Source organism: Leptinotarsa decemlineata, unplaced genomic scaffold (assembly GCF_025532065.1).
Source record: "Leptinotarsa decemlineata unplaced genomic scaffold, Ldec_3_MD MMD2_tig00026354_RagTag_RagTag, whole genome shotgun sequence".
NCBI classification, from domain to species: Eukaryota; Metazoa; Arthropoda; class Insecta; order Coleoptera; family Chrysomelidae; genus Leptinotarsa; species Leptinotarsa decemlineata.
Genome location: NW_027412702.1, coordinates 12,062,550 through 12,083,217, shown reverse-complemented (window position 1 = coordinate 12,083,217; position 20,668 = coordinate 12,062,550). Strand labels below are relative to the sequence as shown.

The following is a 20,668-nucleotide window of genomic DNA, read 5'->3' as shown; positions in this document are numbered from 1 at the left end:
TTATCATCTCTCAACTTTTTAATTCCTTCTGTGTGTTGCAAAGAACAAATCAATAATAAATATCAAGAATATTCTTTCGAGTTCTATAAAAAATATTAAGAATGGGACTTTGTGAATGCTGAATTAGACATGTGGCGGATAAAATGGCTGGAAGAATCTGAACTAGATCGACCAACATATGCTATAGAAACTAGCGGAAAATGCAACCAGTCCTATTTCCAAACATTCACAATCTTTTAAAGATTTTGGCGACACTGCCTGTTTCCAGTCCCCTGAGAGGACTTTCTCTTCCCTGAAATAGTCAAAACTTATTTAACAAACTCCACAAGCCAGGAACGACTAAATGGTTTGACGTTAATGTCAATCCACCGTAGAATTGACATCGACCCCGAGGAGGTAATTGATTTGTTCTCTGTAAAGAAAGCTAGAAAACTAAATTTAATTTTGTAAAAAATGTTAATATTTCTGTAATGGTTTTCTAATAAATATATATAATCATGTAACACCATTTTCTTTCTTTTGTTTATTTTTATATTTCATGTTTTTCTACTGTTCCCCCAAACCAAACCCCCCCCCGAAATTATTTTATGGCTACGGCCTTGCCAAGGGGGCAGTTCAGAAAGTGAACGGAGCGCATAAACCAGAAATTCAAATAGTTCATCAGGGGAAGATAACATTAGCAATGTACTACTGAAAAAAATCAGTGTGTAGGTACATTGTAAAACCTATAACATACATATTGAATGAATCCTTGAAATACGGAACATATCCAACTAGACTGAAAACGGCAATTGTTATTCCTGTATTTAAAAAGGGTGATCCTCTAGTAATTGATAATTATAGACCTATCAGTCTGCTGTCTAGTTTCTCCAAACTATTTGAAATTGTTATGAGTGTTAGACTTATACCTTTCTTAGATGTTATTAAGATTATTGTGAACAACCAACATGGATTTCAAAAAAGAAAGTCGACAACCACAGCAATATTCTCAGTTTTGTTGAGAAGATTCTATCATTGGCACTTGGTGTTTTTTTGGATCTATCAAAGGCTTTTGATTGTAAGTGCCATGACATTCTGCTACAGAAATTGAAGAAAATGGGTATCCGTGGCCCTGCACAGGATTGGTTTAGATCCTACCTCACAGGTCGCACCCAGAGGGTATGCATAAAGCACAATTCATTAGATCACCCCTCAGAAACTGCTTTAATATCAAAGGAGTGTCACAGGGTAGTATATTAGGACCAATCCTGTTCATTTTATATGTAAACGATCTACCATATATAGTCCATGATAAATCCGTTATATTAACAAATTATGCCGATGACACAAACGTTCTAATTGCTGGAAAAAACTATCAAGAATTGACTCAAAAAAACAAATAACACTGTACTCCTACTATCAGGTTCCAAAAAAACTCACTAATACTAAAAACACTAAAAAAACAAACTGCAAATCTCTTTTGTTGACTCCACCAATTTCTTGGGGGCCATCATTGATAGACACATGTGCTGGATGAAACACATTCAACTGCTCTGCGGCAAGCTTAGTAGAGTTTGCTACTCTCTGAAGGAACTCCAAAAAGTCGTCAATCAGACTACACTACGAACGGTATATTACGGTCATTTTTCACTCCATCATGTGCTACGGAATTATATTCTGGGGCGGCACACACAATGAAGAGGTCTTTAGAATCCAAAAGAGAGCAATTAGAATTCTAGCTGGACTAAGAGTAAATGAATCTTGTAGAGGATATTTCAAAAATCTGAACCTTCTTACTCAAACAGCTGTATATGTGTTTGAGTGTCTGAACTATGTCTTCAAAAATAAATCACTATATATACCTTATGGAAATGACAACTCGCACCATACGAGAAATAAGAATATATTCTGCTACCCTCAACATAAAACTACACTTCTAGAAAAATGCTGTTTTTATAAATGTCTAAAACTTTACAACTTACTTCCTGAAAACATAAATGACATTAAAGTGCACAATGTATTTAAACACAAACTAAAACAAATGATTATTGCAGCTGAACCATATGGTTTGGAAGATGTGGATGAGGGCACTTTCAAGGGATAACTCCACAAAACAGCCACACATAGAAATGTAAGTTAAATGGCAACACTTGGTTATATGTTACGCGGCTGCCAAACCAGGGATGGCGACACTATCGGGGTTTTCTCCAGTTTTCTGTAATGAATCACGTGCCTTCTGCGCGCGCATGATTCAAATTACTGTTTACAGAAGAAGAATGAACTCAAATTAGGTAGGACGTCCGTTAGTTTTGTTGTGATAATAATGTATAAATATGGTTTGGGACTGTTTTCCTTTTGAAATTGTGTTTTTGCTTGTGTACTGTCAGTTTCATATTTTTATTTATCGTAATGAGTACTTCCGAACATAAACGATATCGAAAAAAGTGCTGCGTTCCTTCTTGTGAGGATAGGAATAGTAGTCAACATCGGTTTCCCAAAGATGACCCCTCTGTTTTCGATGTTTGGCTCAAGAATATAAACAATAAAGAACTCTTCAATGTACCCCATGAGACAATTTATTGTAACTCACGAGTTTGTGACAGACATTTCGCTGTTGAAAATAAAACTAGCAGAAGAGGTTTAAAACGACATGCTGTACCTGTTTTATTTCTTCCTGGTAAGTAAGCATAATCCTTACTCCTTTCGATATCTTGCAATTCTAGTTTATAAATCTTATTCATCATATTCTCATTATTAAACAACAATTTGATTAACCACTCATCGAGTGCACCATAAGTATTGCTATATGAATTTGCAGAAAAATAGAGATGTTATCATGTGGTTGAATAATAGTGTTCTACATGTTTTCAGAAACTATCGAAGAACCATGAGGTATGGCAAGAATGAGTAGGTCTTTTGTGGCAGGTAAGAATTATTGTAAAACTGTAGTTCCAAAATATATGTAGTTTATAGAAAAAATCCATACAAATGCTGCAATTTCATTTTATAGGCCAAGAACAATATGAGGACATGTGTCAGCCCTCCACTTCCATACCTGAGCAAGAAATTTGTTTTGGTACACCTTCCAGAAATGAAATTATCAGTGTTACCCAAGGTTTGAATAGAAAAATCTTGGAATGTTCATCATACACACCAATTTGTTAATTTTACACAATATATGAAAGAAAGAAAGAGAAATTATATATTCATGTAATTTTTCAGGTCATGGAAGCTGTGATAATAGCTATATAAACCAGCCATCAACTTCCACTTTTGAGCAAGAGCAAGAAAGTCACATCCGGACACCAACAAGGAATAGAATAAGCGTTTGTGTAATTTTACAAATATTTCACAAATTTTGAGGAAAATAATACTGGAGCAACTATCCTTTAACCTAGTCAACTGTCCAGATAATTCTGACAATGATTCAAAACTGTGTCATCTGATTGTTAGATGCTGTTTGTATTTTTGGTGTAGAAAAGTCAATTTGGTTACTAGGGGAAGAGATAAAAAATTCATTAGGTTTTTGAACACCCAGACAAACAGCGATTTCATTGATCCAATTATATTGTCTGCTCATGAAAAATTTTTGAAGAAAAAGAATCGTTTATTGAAAAAACATTAGTGTAAGTTGAGGTTTACGTATTTCCAATAAATTTTGAACTGAGTTCATATAGTTTCATTACCACATTTACACAAATTTAACTGAAAATAAATATGGTTGATCATAATTTGAGGTAATTCAGTTCACATATTTATTGTTGCTTCACTTGTTGATATTTTTGATTGGTCAAGGTTTTTCCCAGATGATTTCTGTGGAATCAAAACCTGACCGGTAGTGAAGCAACAATAACAATAAATGATGAGATTGGAACCTGTGGTGTAACAGTTGAAACTTTTCCTGGAGATCAATCTCCCTAACACCAAACTGATATTTTTGCACTCGACGCGCGTTTCGCTATCAAGGTTAGCATCTTCAGGAGAAGAAAATTGATACTGTATCAATTTTCTTCTTCTGAAGATGCTAACCTTGTTAGCGAAACGCGCGTCGAGTGCAAAAATATCACTTTGGTGTTAGGGTAATTGATCTCTAGGAAAAGTTTCAACAAAAAAGTAAAATGCGAACAGCCACTATTTGAATTTCGCGCTATATCTCTTAGGTTCGGCTGCCAAACACTGGAGGCGCTGAGAAAAGTGGTTCTGTCGTCAACATTGCCGTTACCGTTCTATGTGTGGCTGTTTTGTGGATAACTCTCTAGTTATATGTTGTTCGTAATCCTTTTAATGTTTTTAACAAATCACTTCCAATGTAATGGGATGAAAATGACTATTCCTTTTGACTTGTACTATACAAATTTTGTAATTTGTCCCTTGTGCGAAATAAATATTCTATTCTATTCTATTTGTGGACAATAATTAATAAGATTAATTTTACAAAAGTGAGTCATATTGACGATATCAGGAGAAAAACAACCGAATGCGCAATAGCCAATCAATTAACCTGAAAATAATAAAATCTACTGATATCATCTGATTTTGAAGAAACTAAACATCGGTTTAGCACATCCGATCAAAAAATACAATAAAATTATGTTTGGATTATTCAACACCGGGACAGCGCGTACGCAGTCCCGACTACCAAAAATTACGCGCCCGAGTTATCCGCATTAGGGATAATCGCAGGTGTCAGCCCAACCGAAGTGCAATGGAAGGGCCTCGTCCTGGGGGAACCGCCTTGTTGATCACGGTTGACCCCTACGCCAGGTAAGTATGCTTGTTGTTGGTCTTTCACGAGTATTCAACAACCAGTGTTAAATATGAACGAGTAGAGAGTAGTTCCTGCCATCTGTCGGAATTAGTAGCAGAATACTTATACGGCTTCAGTCAGATCCGAAAGGATCAATAAACGTGTTGAAGTAGGGTATAAACGTGGTCATGGTCATATTTATGAGGTTGATAGTAGCTAATAATTAATATGAGTACTGCCCATAAAGCTATTGACAAAATGTAGGACTGTGTAAAATAAAACATTATATCCGAATTGAAGTCGTAGGGACGATTAAAAGATTTTGTTTTTTCTAGATATTAACTGAACTGAAATTTGGAACAAAAAATCGGTTTAATGTACCCAAATTGTCACTAAGATTACATTGAATGGCTACTGATACACCAGGTGAATCACTAAAAACGATCTATCCAATATAAGTAGGTATATCATAAAATAATCTATACTAATATTATAAATGTGAAAGTTTGTAAGGATGGATTAAGTTTTTGAAAGGTGCTTGAAATTCATATTGGATATGAAATCCTGTCAACACCATAGTGTGAATTGAAGGATACTGAAAATAAAAAAAACAGGAATGAATTATTTATGGCATCTAAAAAAACATGATTAATTTCATTATTTGATTTATTTACAACTGACCAGTTCTTAGTTTTATAGAAAGAAGTATGTATAAAAAACAAAAAGAAATATGTTCAGAAATATTTTGTAGCACCAATCGACATAAAAATGTAGGAAGTAAAGAGGTGAGTCAGACAAATACCTAGATTAACAAATATTTTTGGAGGTAATTGTGCCGAAAATTTTCAATCAATTTTTTCCATTCATTTTTTTTTAAATACTCTTCACTGTTTGCCATTGTCAAGGTACATAAAATATCATTGGTATGATCACTTGAACTCCTTTCACATGTAATATATTTCGTGATAAACTCCCGACCTGTGGACACCCTTGATAAAATGAAATGAGTATTTTTTTATATTAAACGATTTTATTGTAATCTAAAATCTAAAAAATAATTCTGAAGGTCCTAGGGAGCAGTCATCACACCACTCTTCTCAGCAATCTATGGTATTTATCAGATGAAAAACAATAAAATCGTTGGGCGTAGCGTAACCTGAGTAAATATATAAATACTACACCAAACGATTTTATTATTTTTTTGTCTGATCAATACCGTAGATTTCTGAAAACAGTGGTGTGATGACTGCTATCTAGGACCTTCCGAATATTTTTTTAGTTTTCAGCATATTATCTACATAACTTTTTTTCAAATAAAACCGTTTAATTTTTTTTCACACATTTTATTTTAAAATTTTTAGCTTCTACTTTCGTTACTCAATTTTTCTCATTCTGTTTAGTTCATTTAGTGCCTCAGTGTTACAAGGTAATATATATATAATTCGCCATTTTGTACCTACGGCCATCTTGTATTTACAATGAATTGTAGTGTCATCAAAACGTAATGTGTGTGTACCAAATTTCAGATCAATCTGTCAACAGGAAGGAAGTCAAACTTCAAGTACCAAATTTGATCCAAACAAATAAATAAACAGGGCAAGCTAAATAAAACCGTTCAAGAAAGTTCTTGAAATTTCAGTATTTCATACACATGGGTGCTGAGTAAAACTCAAGTGACAGCTTGACATTGTCAAGTTGGTATTTCAATTTTCAGAGTTGTTAACATACATTGGAAATAAGATAAAAAAAGTTGGTTCATTAATTAATGATTCCAACAAAATACGCGCGACAAATTTCGATTCTTGCACCATCTATCAATAATAGGGTTTGGGTCAACGTCATAAAACCCTGTCAATTCTAGCGTCGAAAGTTTTTGACAAAACAAAGCGAATAGGTGAAAAGACCAGAGTTTTCATGTATCTTAATTGTTGTGATTGTGTACCTGTGTACCCCTCAAAATTTACCAATAAACGTTAATGTAAATCTCAAAGAAAAATTTACCAATAAACGTTAATGTGAATCTCAAAGAAGACAAGTACCCGAATTTTTCAGAAACAATAATTATGTATGTTAGAAGAGCCTGATTCAATTGTGTTTTGATTGATAAACACCGGGACAGCGCGTACGCAGTCCCGACTACCAAAAATTACGCGCCCGAGTTATCCGCATTAGGGATAATCGCAGGTGTCAACCCAACCGAAGTGCAATGGAAAGGCCTCGTCCTGGGGGAACCGCCTTGTTGATCACGGTTGACCCCTTCGCCAGGTAAGTATGATTATTGCTGGTATTTCACGAGTATTCAACAACCAGTGTTAAATATGAACGAGTAGAGAGTAGTTCCTGCCATCTGTCGGAATTAGTAGCAGAATACTTATACGGCTTCAGTCAGACCCGAAAGGATCAATAAACGTGTTGAAGTAGGGTGTAAACGTGGTCATGGTCATATTTATGAGGTTGATAGTAGCTAATAATTAATATGAGTACTGCCCATAGCAATTGACAAAATGTAGGACTGTGTAAAATAAATCATTATATCCGAATTGAAGTCGTAGGGACGATTAAAAGATTTTGTTTTTTCTAGATATTAACTGAACTGAAATTTGGAACAAAAAATCGGTTTAATGTACCCAAATTGTCACTAAGATTGGATTGAATGGCTACTGATACACCAGGTGAATCACTAAAAACGATCTATCCAATATAAGTAGGTATATCATAAAATAATCTATACTAATATTATAAATGTGAAAGTTGTGAGGATGGATAACGTTTTTGAAAGGTGCTTGAAATTCATATTGAATATGAAATCCTGTCAACACGAAAGTGTGAATTGAAGAATACTGAAAATAAAAAACAGGCATCTAAAAAACATGATTTATTTCATTATTTGATTTATTTACAACTGACCAGTTCTTAGTTTTACAGAAAGAAGTATGTATAAAAAACAAAAAGAAATATGTTCAGAAATATTTTGTAGCACCAATCAACATAAAAATGTAGGAAGTAAAGAGGTGAGTCAGACAAATAGATTAACAAATATTGTTTGTAGATAATTGTGCCGAAAATTTTCAATCAATCTTTTCCATTATTTTTTTTTAAATACTCTTCATTGTTTGCCATTGTCAAGGTACATAAAATATCATTGGTATGATCACTTGAACCCCTTTCACATGTAATATATTTCGTGATAAATTCCCGACCTGTGGGCACCCTTGATAAAATGAAATAAGTATTTTTTTATATTAAACGATTTTATTGTAATCTAAAATCTAAAAAATAATTCTGAAGGTCCTAGGGAGCAGTCATCACACCACTCTTCTCAGCAATCTACGGTATTTATCAGATGAAAAACTATAAAATCGTTGGGCGTAGCGTAACCTGAGTAAATATATAAATACTACGCCAAACGATTTTATTATTTTTTTATCTGATCAATACCGTAGATTTCTGAAAACAGTGGTGTGATGACTGCTATGTAGGACCTTCCGAATAATTTTTTAGTTTTCAGCATATTATCTACATAATTTTTTTTCAAATACAACCGTTTAATTTTTTTTTTCACACATTTTATTTTGAAGTTTTTAGTTTCTACTTTCGTTACTCAATTCTTCTCATTTTGTTTAGTTCAATTAGTGCCTCAGTTGTTACAAGGTAATATATGTAATTCGCCATTTTGTAGCTGCGGCCATCTTGTATTTACAACGAATTGTATTGTCATCAAAACGTAATATGTGTGTACCAAATTTCAGATCAATCTGTCAACAGGAAGGGATTCAAACTTCAAGTACCAAATTTGATCCAAACAAATAATAAACAGGGCAAGCTAAACAAAACCATTTAAAGAAGTTCTTGAAATTCCAGTATTTCATACACATGGGTGCTGAGTAAAACTCAAGTGACAACTTGACAATGTCAAGTTGGTACTTCAATTTTCAGTGTTGTTAACATATGGAAATGAATTGATATTATAATAAGTGAAAGATAAAAAAATTGGTTCATTAATTAATGATTTCAACAAAATACGCGCGACAAATTTCGATTCTTGCACCATCTATCAATAATAGGGTTTGGGTCAACGTCATAGAAACCCTGTCAATTCTAGCGTCGAAAGTTTTTGACAATACAAAAGCGAATAGGTAAAAAGAGTTTTCATGTATCAATTTACCAATAAACGTTAGTGTAAATCTCAAAGAAGACAAGTATCCGAGTCTTTCACATACAATAATTATTTATGTAGTGACAGAATTTATTATGTTTGGATTGATTTAACACCGGGACAGCGCGTACGCAGTCCCGACTACCAAAAATTACGCGCCCGAGTTATCCGCATTAGGGATAATCGCAGGTGTCAGCCCAACCGAAGTGCAATGGAAGGGCCTCGTCCTGGGGGAACCGCCTTGTTGATCACGGTTGACCCCTACGCCAGGTAAGTATGCTTGGTGCTGGTCTTTCACGAGTATTCAACAACAATCACTAAATATGAACGAGTGGAGCGTAGCTCCTGCCATCTGTCGGAATTAGTACTAGAAGGCTTATAAGGGCTTCGGTCAGATCCGTACGAATCAATAAATGTGTTGAAGCATTGTATATATATACAAAGATTGAAGTATTCTCCCAATATTAAACTTTATAATAAATTGACTGAGAAGAAAAGAAATCTTGACAGAATAAAATTCAAATCTGCGATAAAAAAATCTCTTTTACAATAGGTACGGTTTTTACTCTGTTAATGAATATTTGATTATTGATTACTCTATATAGCCAGCTAGTCTAGACATTGAGATCAAACCCTCTCATTTATTTATATATAATGTATATGTGTAAATTGTGTGTGTTGTAATGTTATACAAATAGCTGAATTTATGCCAGAAGTATACATGTTTTTCTAATCTGAATGTTAGATTAGTATTTATATTTTTAAATCTTTTATTGTAACCTAGTACTAAGGAACTGACTTGCTGTAAATGTATCTTTGTACATAATGTAGTAAAATAAACATCTATCTATCTATCTATCTATCTATCTATCTATATGTTATGAATGGTACAGAAACTAGCCGTTTGATATAATGAGTAGCCCAAAACCGCAAGCCCAAGAGAAATGTTCAGAGGGTCATATGATACTCATTAAAAATGTATGAATTTCATAGTCCTGAAGTGAAAAATGAGTTTCAGCCTGATACCGTCAGTTGAAAGTGATGCATGTGAAAATATTGGAAATGTAAATTTTTCAACTCGGGTGGGAAATAATCCGTCAAAGAGTATTGTAAGGCTTTTACAAATTTAGATACTAATTATAACTGGGATCTTTACTAACCAAACAGTGTACAACAAAAATAGATTAGAAAAATAGGAAAAAAAAAATTTAGAAAAGTGACCTCTGTATGCATTGTGATAACCTGTATGGCTTTTATAAAATTTGCTACTCATCAACGTAAGTACGTTGAAATATTCAAGTGCTCCTGACACAATTTTAAGAAAAAATGCTTCCTTTCGGAGATACAGGGTGTTGAAAATGAATATTTTTGTACGTTTTTTTAAAATAACTTTTGTAATAAATAAGTTATTTGCACGAAATTTGGTACCTGGGTTTTTTTGACGTGGGTAATCATAATTTCGTATTCATTTTCATATATAATCTAGAGGGCGCTGCGTACTTGTCACTATTTATTTCAAATTGCCCTAACTTTTTTGTCAGTAAACTTATGGTACTTTTCATAAAAGAACCCATTTCCCACACTTTTTCCATAAAAAAAAAGTTCACTTCCTCAACAACTCTCGAGGTGATCGTTTTCAAAATATTTACAATTTTCTATATTGATGTATATTACTTAGCCCCTAGGGAGCTAAGTGAAGTTGCTGAGAACATTACAAAAACCACATTCTTAATGTGGTGGATCTCGTCAAAATAAAAACTTTTTTCTATGAAATGTTTGATGAAAATAACTAAAATTGCAAAAAAACTCATGACAAAAACCAACTAACTATATTTTGAAAATTTTCAACAATTTGTATCTCGAAAACGAAGTATTTTTCGATAAACATGTTATAGGAAGAAGTTATTTATTTGGACGAGATCCACCACATACTTATTTTTTGTAATGTTCTCAGCAACTTCACTTAGCGCCCTAGGAGCTGAGTAATATGCATCGATATAGATAATTGTAAATATCTCGGAAACGATCACCTCCAGAGTTGTTGAGGAAGTGTACTTTTTTACTTAGAAAAGGTGTGGGAGTTAGGTTTTTTCATGAAAAGTACCAAAAGTTTACTGTCATAAAAATTAGGGCAATTTGAAATAAATAGTCACAGCGTTCGCAGCGCTCTCTAGATGTTACCTGAAAATGAATACGAAATTATAATTTTCCACGTCAAAGAAACCACGGGTACCAAATTTCGTGCAAATTACTGTTTTATTTTTGAAAAGTTATTTTTAAAAACCGCACAAAAAAATTCAGTTTCACACCCTGTATCTCCGAAACTGAGCATTTCCAGACACAAACTTATATAGACTTTTTTTCTTAAAATTGTCGCAGGAATACATCATTTAATGCACTGTTTTTAACCTTTAGTTTCATCTTCACAAAGATAATTTGAAGGGGTTATATCAGGTGATCCAACGTGCCGATCTCAGGAATGAAATCGGCTACTTATGACCATTCAAATTTAAATAATAGTCTCAAACACCGTACAGAAGGTGTTTACTTCTGTACTGGTGCTGTTGCTGATATATTTCACAACATTTATTGATTCATTCGGGCTTTGTATATAGACTATTCGGGTCTGACCGAAGCCTATATAAGCCTTTTAGTACTAATTCCGACAGATGGCAGGAGCTACGCTCCACTCGTTCATATTTAGTGATTGTTGTTGAATACTCGTGAAAGACCAACAACAAGCATACTTACCTGGCGTAGGGGTCAACCGTGATCAACAAGGCGGTTCCCCCAGGACGAGGCCCTTCCATTGCACTTCGGTTGGGCTGACACCTGCGATTATCCCTAATGCGGATAACTCGGGCGCGTAATTTTTGGTAGTCGGGACTGCGTACGCGCTGTCCCGGTGTTAATTTAATCCAAACATAATTAAGACGGTCACTCATGAATTATTATTGTTTGTGAAAGAGTCGGATACTTGTCTTCTTTCCTTATTTGAGATTTACACCGTTTATTGGTAAATTTTGGGGGGCCATCAGAGGTACACAATCACCACAATTACTTAAAATACATGAAACCTCTGGTCTTTTCTTTTTTCACCTATTCTCTTTTGTTTTGTCAAAAACTTTCGACACTAGAATTGACAGGGTTTCTATGACGTTGACCCAATTTGACACTGTCAAGCTGTGTCGCTTGAATTTTACTCAGTGAATGAAATGCTGAAATTTGTTAGATTTCTTCAATTAAGAGTGCCCGTAGGTCGAGACTTTTTCACAAAATATTTCACATGGAAAAGGGGTCCGTGTGATCAGATAAATGGTATTCTATGCATCTTGACAATCAGAAACATAGAAAATCATTTTAAAAAATATGTTTGTTCTAAATGAAAAAGATTTTTTAGTAAAAGTTACAATTACAAACAATATTTGTTCATCTTTTTTTCTGACTAATCTCTTTACTTTCTACATTTCATGCTGTTCTGGAGATTTTTCTTTTTGTTATTGACGAATACTTTTATTGTTAAGTCAACTGAGCAGTCAACTTGTTGCGTTGATTGCTTTTTCATAATATTTCTGAATATTTTTCTTTTTGTTATTTATGAATACTTTTTTCTTTAGTCACCTGAACTGTTGTAAACAAATCATATAATAAAATCAATTGTGTTTTTTTAGCAGAAATATTATGAAAAAGCAATCAACGCAACAAGTTGACTGCTCAAATTTCAGAAAAGCTTTCTCTCTGCTTTTTTCATTTTCAGCATCCTTCATTTCCACCCTGTCCTGCTGACATAGACAGAGATTCATATTTATCATTGATTTAAAGCACCTTATTTAAAACCAAAAACATCAATTTAATTTCTTCAGAAACCTACAAATCCGTGGAACCTTCAAAGTGAATCATTTTCCTGTTATTCCAATGAGAAAAACATGGAAATTTATTGGTTTGATATTTTTCCACGGTACGGAAAATATTGTTCAGAAATCCCACGCAATTAAAGAATTAGGATTTCCTAACAAGTTAGAATAAATATCACGAATTGTTTACATTACTTTTCTGGAAACCTCAATAATATAAAACGTATATTACACAATTTTTATTTTGATATATCATTCATCAAAACTTAAGGTGATTATTTTCAAAGAAAATCTAGTAATTCAATTCATCGCACTTCATTCACACTGTTATTTCTTTCCTTATGAACTAACACTTTTAATTTTTTTGAATAATGGGTTAGTATTTGAATGAATTCAATTAAAAAAAACAACAATAGTTTCAATAAAAGGTTTTGTTTTACAAATTTAGTGAGATATGAAAATGATCTTTATTGCAAATATTTAAATCAAAGACTTTTTTATAACTATCATGTAGCCCAAGAAGGAAAACAACTTTAGCTAGACTCATAACTCGCTGAAATGTCTGTTTCAACTGAAAAATATCATAAAATTTTTTTTCAACTATTTTATGAAAATTTTTCACACAGGGGATTGAAGCTGGAAATTTGAAAACTCTTTGATAAATAGTTGTGTGGCATTTGAATAATCAAATTTGGGGGTAGGATCTAAAATGTAAGTTTATACAAATAAAATTTGGGGTTGACTCTTGAAGAGCAGAGGTAGTTGATATCTCGATTTTTCAAAATAATATTTCGTTATGTAAAAGTAACTGTCACTCCGAAAACTTGGTCATCAGTATAAACTCTGAAATTCTTACATCGTTTTCGTAACTACTGAATAGAAGAACTTACCTCTCATGCTTACTTGGTTATCTCCATGTTGAGCAACAACTTCGAAAGCGTTCGCATCCATGATGGAGCACACAAACATCAAAAATTCATGAACTTCCTTGGAAAGGTCTAACCTCAACACTTCTTTTATTATTCGAACTTCTTCGCCGTGTTGTCTTCCAGAGTGGTACTTCAAATTTCGTACGACTTCCAGGTCTTCTTCGCTCAGAAGAAGAGATCTTAGCGGAGTCAGGCATCTGGTAACTTCTGAGGTACTGTTCCCCAAATCACGGCCGTCTCTGAATCGCTGGATGAGGGTACAATCTTTGTAATGGTTTGGGGAATTTTGGCAAGTTTGGCAGAGAAGCAAGCCGCATTTGTTGATACATTTGTTCAGGTTCGAATTGCTGAAAACGAGAATAACATACTTCAAGTATTATAATGGTTTATGGCAATTTTAAATAACTACCTACTACAATTGTTTGAAATGGCGGCCTTGTGCCCTTATATGAGCCTTAAACCTTTCTATAAACGATTTTTCACCCGTCTTGCTGATACACTGATAAATTTGGCTACAATATGATGGGTGTCTGTGACATTTTGTAGAAAATATAACAAATGAGGTACGAAGTTGACCAGAATAATGAACCGATTTACTGGCCTTCAAAATCTCCTGATCTAAATTATATTTTTTCGGCAGAGTCATTTTGAACATTTGTTGTGATTATTCAAAATTTCATGAACTACACCTCCACAAACTTTATTTGAAAAATATATCATGACATGCTTCGCTAACATAGTAACTTTATCAACAGTGATTTGAATGCGTATTCAAATCACTGTTGATAAAGCTACTGTGTTAGCGAAACATGTCATGATATATTTTTCAAATAAAGTTTGTGGAGATCAAATCGTGAGGTTTAGTTTATGAAATTACTATGGATCTTCATCAAGTAACGGCCGAATCAATCAGATTATTTAAAATTGCCAATTGTTCAGTGATTTAAATTATTGTATTTCATTACATTAGTATTTCAATGTAAGTATTACAACTCCTCCAATTTATTGTATTTAGATTCTATGAATTTGAAATAAAATTTTATACAGGGTGGCTCATCACATTCGCCTCGGTATTTCTACGAGAAATGAAGAGAGTTAGGAAAAAAAATTTGGCACACTTATATGTGGGTTCATGAGGAGCATATTCCAAAATTATTTTGAAATATATAGGGTGACTCCCAAAAAGTTACATACCAAAGTTACCTATATATTTCCTTATAGAACACCCTATATATTTTATATTTTTAGATACTATAACAAAATAAAGATGAGTTACTATTATATTTCCCATACTTGAAACTGACCGTTACTGAGAAATTTTCAGAAATTTAAAAATACAAAACATAATTTAAAAATTGTTTTCACCCTGTAGCTTGTAACGAGCTGCTCGTGATTAAATGTACTGCTTAGCTCAAAGGTTAAAGTTAACTACCACATGAAATTATTAATGCAATATTATTCAGAGTGGCGAAACAAATTGCCTCAAAATTTAGACACACATTTAATTAAATAACTTCTTAAAGTTGAATGGAACACCCCGTATTTAGTGGCGTAATTTGACGCAGAAGTAGACTCCCCTCAAAACTATATTAGGGTTCCCCATCCTATCTCCTCTGCTTTTTTACACAAAAGGCGTTTTCATATTTTACTCATGAGTATTTTTTTTATCTTTAAAATGAAATACGCTGTATTTATTGTAATGAAAAGCTTCAAAAGTGTTTTAAACACCTTTTTATAAAAGAATACGTAGATTCGCTAAAAGCACAAGTTTAAATTTTTGAAAATAAGGTATATCTAAAATAATATGCAGGCAAATGTAAAAACTCAAATTTTTTGCCGTTTCTGAAATATTAAAAAACAGTCTACTTGGATTCATAAATAAGCATAACATCATCAGTAAAAATCAATTCGGCTTTCAGAATAATAAAAATAATAATAAAGTTTATTCTGAGATAAATGTCGGTGAAAAGACTGCCGCAGTATTTTGTGACCTGTCAAAGGCATTAGACTGCTGATTAAGCTCCAACGTTATGGATGCAGAGGAGTTATTCACAAATGGTTCGATTCCTACTTAATGAGACGGACGCAAATGGTCAAAACATCTCAACTTAAAAAAAAAGGAAATTAAATCTGGAGTTCCACAAGGTTCTGTGTTAAGTCCCATTATTTTCTCATTATATATTAATGATTTCACCAAGCTTAATATTTCTGGGAAGTTCACCTTATTTGCAGATGACACTACCATACTTTGGAATAATAAAAACACTTGTGAGTTGCACAAAATAATCTCTGCCGACTTGAAAAAAGTTAAAGATTGGTGTGATTCAAACATTTTATCTTTTAACGTAACTAAAACAAATGTATTATCATTTAGATGCTCAAACAACGAACTTTTTTTTGAAAACAGATCACTGGAATCTAAAAATAACACTAAATTTCTAGGAGTCTTCATCGACCAGAATTTAAAATTTGTGGATCATGTTAAACAACTCACTAGAAAAGTCTCCTCTGGCTGTTATGCGGTTAGAGTGATTTATAAAGAATTGGGGTTCAGCACTGCAAAGATGGTATACTATGCACTCATAGATTCTCACTTACATTACGGAATACCATTTTGGGGAGCATGCAGTCCAACTTTATTCAAAAATCTAATAATTTTACAGAAAAGAGCAATAAGGTATATAGGAAACCTTGAACCAAGAGACTCCTGTAGAACCTTCTTCAAAGAACATTATATTCTAACGGTAACTGCATTATTTATACTGGAATCTGTGTGTTTAATAAATAAGCATATATTAAATTTTGCTGCATCCTCTTCCCATTACAACAATCGAAACTGCAGACACACTCTGAAACTCACTGTGCCAACTAAAAACATTACCAGAGACTCCATATTTTACAACGGTGGAAAAATGTACAATCATTTGCCTATGGACATAAGATCTGCCAATATAAATGACTTCCAATTCAGGAAGTCAGTCAAACAATTTCTATCTGATAGACCCTATTATACTTTGGATGGATATTTTAACGATAGCTTTTAGCTGACTTACGCATATTTTTTATCTTTATTCATTAAGGAGCTCTTAAGTTGTTACTTTTTATGTTTACTCTTTTATAAACTTGACTTTTACTCTTTTTTATATACATATTATCTTTTATATCCTCCATTTTAACATGGTTTGTACCCATGCACCATATTATTATTATTATTATTCAAAATAAGAAGATGCATGTGTCTTAATTATTGAAGCAAATTATGTTATATTCACTTGTTTCTTGGCATAGTGAAATAAATACCAAAATTACAATATGGGGTCGATAAAAACATTCATTTACGACTTCCTATAAAACCTAGTCTACTTTTTTTTTTAATAATAATAAGTAGATGACGTTAATTATTATTATGAAACAAAAAGTATTTGACAGTAACGCAACTTGTTAATCAAACCATTATCATTGTTTTAACTAGTTTAAAATTATTGTCATTTTGATATATTGTAAAATGAGAACTTATCCCCAGAAAGAACGAATTGATACAATTTTGATAATCAGTGAGTGTGAAAAAAATTGTTATTAGCGTCAGGAGTATATATCCAAAGGTATCCTAACAAGAGTCATCCTAACAAGCGTTCATTGGGAAAGTTGTTGCAGCTTTTCCGAAGAACAGGCAGTCTATCTTATAAAATGCAAGAACGGCAAAAAACCGGTGACTGGAATTGGGGAAAATGAATATTTAATGATGTTATCTCTAATTGAACACCCTCACTCAAGTCAACGAAAAATATGTGAAACACCTGGAATAAGCAGACAGAGTATCCAAAGAATAATGTTAATGTGTGGGAATGGTCATTTAACCGGCGTCATGTTTCTCGGATTTATTAGGGATAATTTGCCTATGCTGTTGGAAAGTATACCTCCTAATATTCGTCAACGGATGTGGATGCAGCTAGATGGTGCTCCTGCACACTTTGATAGACGTGTTAGAAACGAGTTAGATCGACAATATCCAAATAGATGGATAGGACGAGGAGGTCCACAGAACTGGCCAGCCAGGTCTCTGGACCTTACAAGTCCTAACTATTTTTAATGGGGATATATCAAAAGTATTGTTACGATACACTGCCAACGACACCTCAGGATATGAAAGTACGAATAAGAAGAGCGTTTCATTCCATATCGCAAAATATATTATCCAGAGTTCAAGGAAGAGTTCACCTATGCATCGAGAATAATGGACACCATTTTGAACATTTATGAAAATAATAAACCATTTAAGATTCTTAATTTTTCGATAAAATGAGTTCAAAAATGCTTTTTTGCTTTTCATTACAACAGAGGGTGTTCCATTTTTAAGATGAAAAAATTACTCATAAGTAAAATTTAAAAACGGCTTTTGTGTAAAAAGCAGAAGAGATAGGTATAGGGAACCCTAATATAGTTTTAAAGAAAACTACTTCTTCGTCAAATTAAGTCACTAAATACGGGGTATTCTATTCAACTTTAAGAAGTTATTTAATTAAATGTGTGTCCAAATTTTGAGGCAATTTTTTTCACCACTCTGAATAATATTGTATTAAGAATTTTATGTGACAGTTAACTTTAACCTTTGAGCTAAGCAGTACATTTAATCACGAGAAACTCGTTACACGTTAATGGGTGAAAACAATTTTTAAATTAGGGTATGTATTTTTGAATCTCACAAAATTTTTCAGAAACGGTTAGTATGGGAAATATAATAGTAACTCACATTTATTATATTTTGTCTATGGTATCTAAAAATATAAAAATATATAGGGTGTTCCACAAGAAAAAATATAATGTAATTTTCTTGAAACTCACCCTATATATTTCAAAATAATTTTGTAAAATGCTCCTCATGCTCCATATGACTGTGCTAAAAGTTTTTCCCTAACTCTCTTCATTTCTCGTAGAAATACTGATGTGAATGTGGTATGCCACCCTGTATATTATGTTCTACACTATTTTATGCCAACTTTCGTAGTAATATTCTTTGTTGTAAACCTTTCATGACTTCTTCACTAGGGTTGATTTTTCACGTTTTTGCAATCTCTACATCAGGAGTTTGTCGACCACCAACATTTGTTGGTATAACAAATAAATACAGGTCATCAACAATTATAAACCGGTGAATATAAAATGACAATATTAAAATGAAACTGAATTTTCTAATTTTTTAAGGGGTTAAGATTGTAGATTTTCAAAATATGTCTCTCTCGTACAAAAGGCAAAATTGAAAAGTAGGTAGTTTTAACAACAGAAACTCTTCGTGTAAATTATAAGATACACTCATTATTTCATTTTGTTCTATGTAACAATTGAAAAAATACTCACGAAAAACAGCCGATACAAGTTGTTGTTGTTGTTCCTACTTGACATCTCGGTCCGAAAAGTATGGGTAAATCGTGAAAAATTATTTCACCAACCTCGATATCTTTTTTGGCAAATATTCCAAAACCTCCCATTGTAGATTCTCTTATTTCCCATGAAGCTTCTAGTTCAATGATGCCGTTTCTCTCCAAATAACCGTTTATTATATGAACCAGTTTTTCTTTCGTTCTTCTGGAGTTCATGCCTATTGATGTAATAGAAAACAAATTTTGTTAATTGTGAGAATCAAAGAGTTAAACTACAGGTATATTCGAAATAACTTTAAACACTATTCAGCAATCCAACTATTGATAGTTTTTGTTTAACTTTTTATAAGCTACATTTCTGCTAAGAATAACTTTTTCGATAATATACTTACTTTTTGAGTTAATCGCGAAAAACTGCCTGAAAACATGGGTTAATTTGTTGAAAAATTGACACTTTCATTCTCGAATACATTCAAGTGTCGACATACAGAAGAAACGAGAAACCGTATCACAATTAGAGAGAACCAAATAGGCCGTGCTCTATAGGAACTTATAGTATCAAATGTTTCGTCCGCTAATGCGGCAGACGTCTTCAGTGATGTATGCGTGCAGTAGCAGACGAAACGGTTGGTACTACTATTTCCTTTAGAATTGTGTGCGCTTCAATCGTGACTTCGGCCGTGAAAGCCTATGTTTTTAAAATGTATCATAGTTTCTTGTGAAACTGTTAGAAACAGTTTCGGCATTTTCTTAGGTTAAAGAGAAAAAGAGCAGATGCATACATACTTGCAGGTGGATATTTTAAACATCTGGTATAATTTATTTTTTATGTTCAATTATTATTGTACCAGATATGCTCAGAAAGGAATAGGATAATTGAAAATACCTCACGTGGTGCAATTTCCTTTTGGTGCATAGAAAAAGCATCACCAAAATATCTAGGGTTGTAATAATAATGTCGAAACTTCAGCACCCTATACTTCAAAAGTTGATGTATTTAAGATATATGTTTATATAGATATTTTATACAGATGTTTTTGTCAAAATGGACTCAAAAATGACGTCTTCCAGTATTAACATGTTATCAATCATTATTCCAATGACACAATCATTTAGTTTAATAATGATCGGTGATAATCATCTAGAAGTGAGATCGTTACCTAATATTATATAATAAATAACTTAAAAATGTACTCGAGGAAAAAGTATAATGGTTTACTCGTTGAAAATCATATTCATCACAAATTTTATACTGAATATTTGTATATCAATTTATAGAAGTAGTAAAATGAGGTCACTTACCTGAAAAAATATTGAAAAGTGTCGTAATGGTCAATGACCACTCAAAAACTGGTCGTATTCAATCAATCTACTCTTCAAACGAGAGGTATGTGATTTGTGATATACTTCTCCAGATGTTGTGTTGCACTTCATATATGATTGTCAATAGTTTTTGATTCACAACCTGATCTATTTTTAATTGGGATATCAATTCGGGGCATCTATTTAGACGAAACGGTCCTTGTCACGCGTAAGTTCTGCATACTTATGATAGGACTACCTCATTATCGGACAATTGTTTGTTTCGGTTTTCATGTTTAAATTTACTCACACCGGCGATCCGC

At 33.0% G+C, this 20,668-nt stretch overlaps 1 protein-coding gene and 4 non-coding genes across 7 annotated transcripts in view; 1 reads left to right on the top strand and 4 right to left on the bottom strand.

The window, feature by feature from the left end:
* Positions 1-20,668, bottom strand: part of LOC111511629 (SET domain-containing protein SmydA-8) — a 26,642-nt gene extending 5,974 nt beyond the window's left edge. Inside the window, exons 1-3 of one of the 3 annotated variants that reach the window (XM_023167669.2) lie at positions 20,346-20,668; positions 19,021-19,261; positions 13,627-14,012 (exon numbers count right to left, since the gene is read on the bottom strand). In XM_023167669.2, coding sequence (XP_023023437.2) covers positions 13,627-14,012; positions 19,021-19,259 — 625 coding nt within the window. In that variant the 5' untranslated portion in view covers positions 19,260-19,261; positions 20,346-20,668. Of the gene's footprint in view, positions 1-13,626; positions 14,013-19,020; positions 19,362-19,435; positions 19,596-20,345 lie in introns of those variants that run through there. The other 2 variants (XM_023167676.2, XM_023167660.2) reach the window with 2 other exon arrangements.
* On the bottom strand, positions 4,588-4,751 carry LOC111517094 (U1 spliceosomal RNA). Its single transcript, XR_012467895.1, has one exon. It is a non-coding gene; the product is annotated as a U1 spliceosomal RNA (small nuclear RNA).
* Positions 6,836-6,999, bottom strand: LOC141486502 (U1 spliceosomal RNA). The gene has a single exon (XR_012467892.1). It is a non-coding gene; the product is annotated as a U1 spliceosomal RNA (small nuclear RNA).
* LOC111511774 (U1 spliceosomal RNA) lies at positions 8,997-9,160 on the bottom strand. Its single transcript, XR_002722978.2, has one exon. It is a non-coding gene; the product is annotated as a U1 spliceosomal RNA (small nuclear RNA).
* On the top strand, positions 11,626-11,789 carry LOC111511778 (U1 spliceosomal RNA). Its single transcript, XR_002722979.2, has one exon. It is a non-coding gene; the product is annotated as a U1 spliceosomal RNA (small nuclear RNA).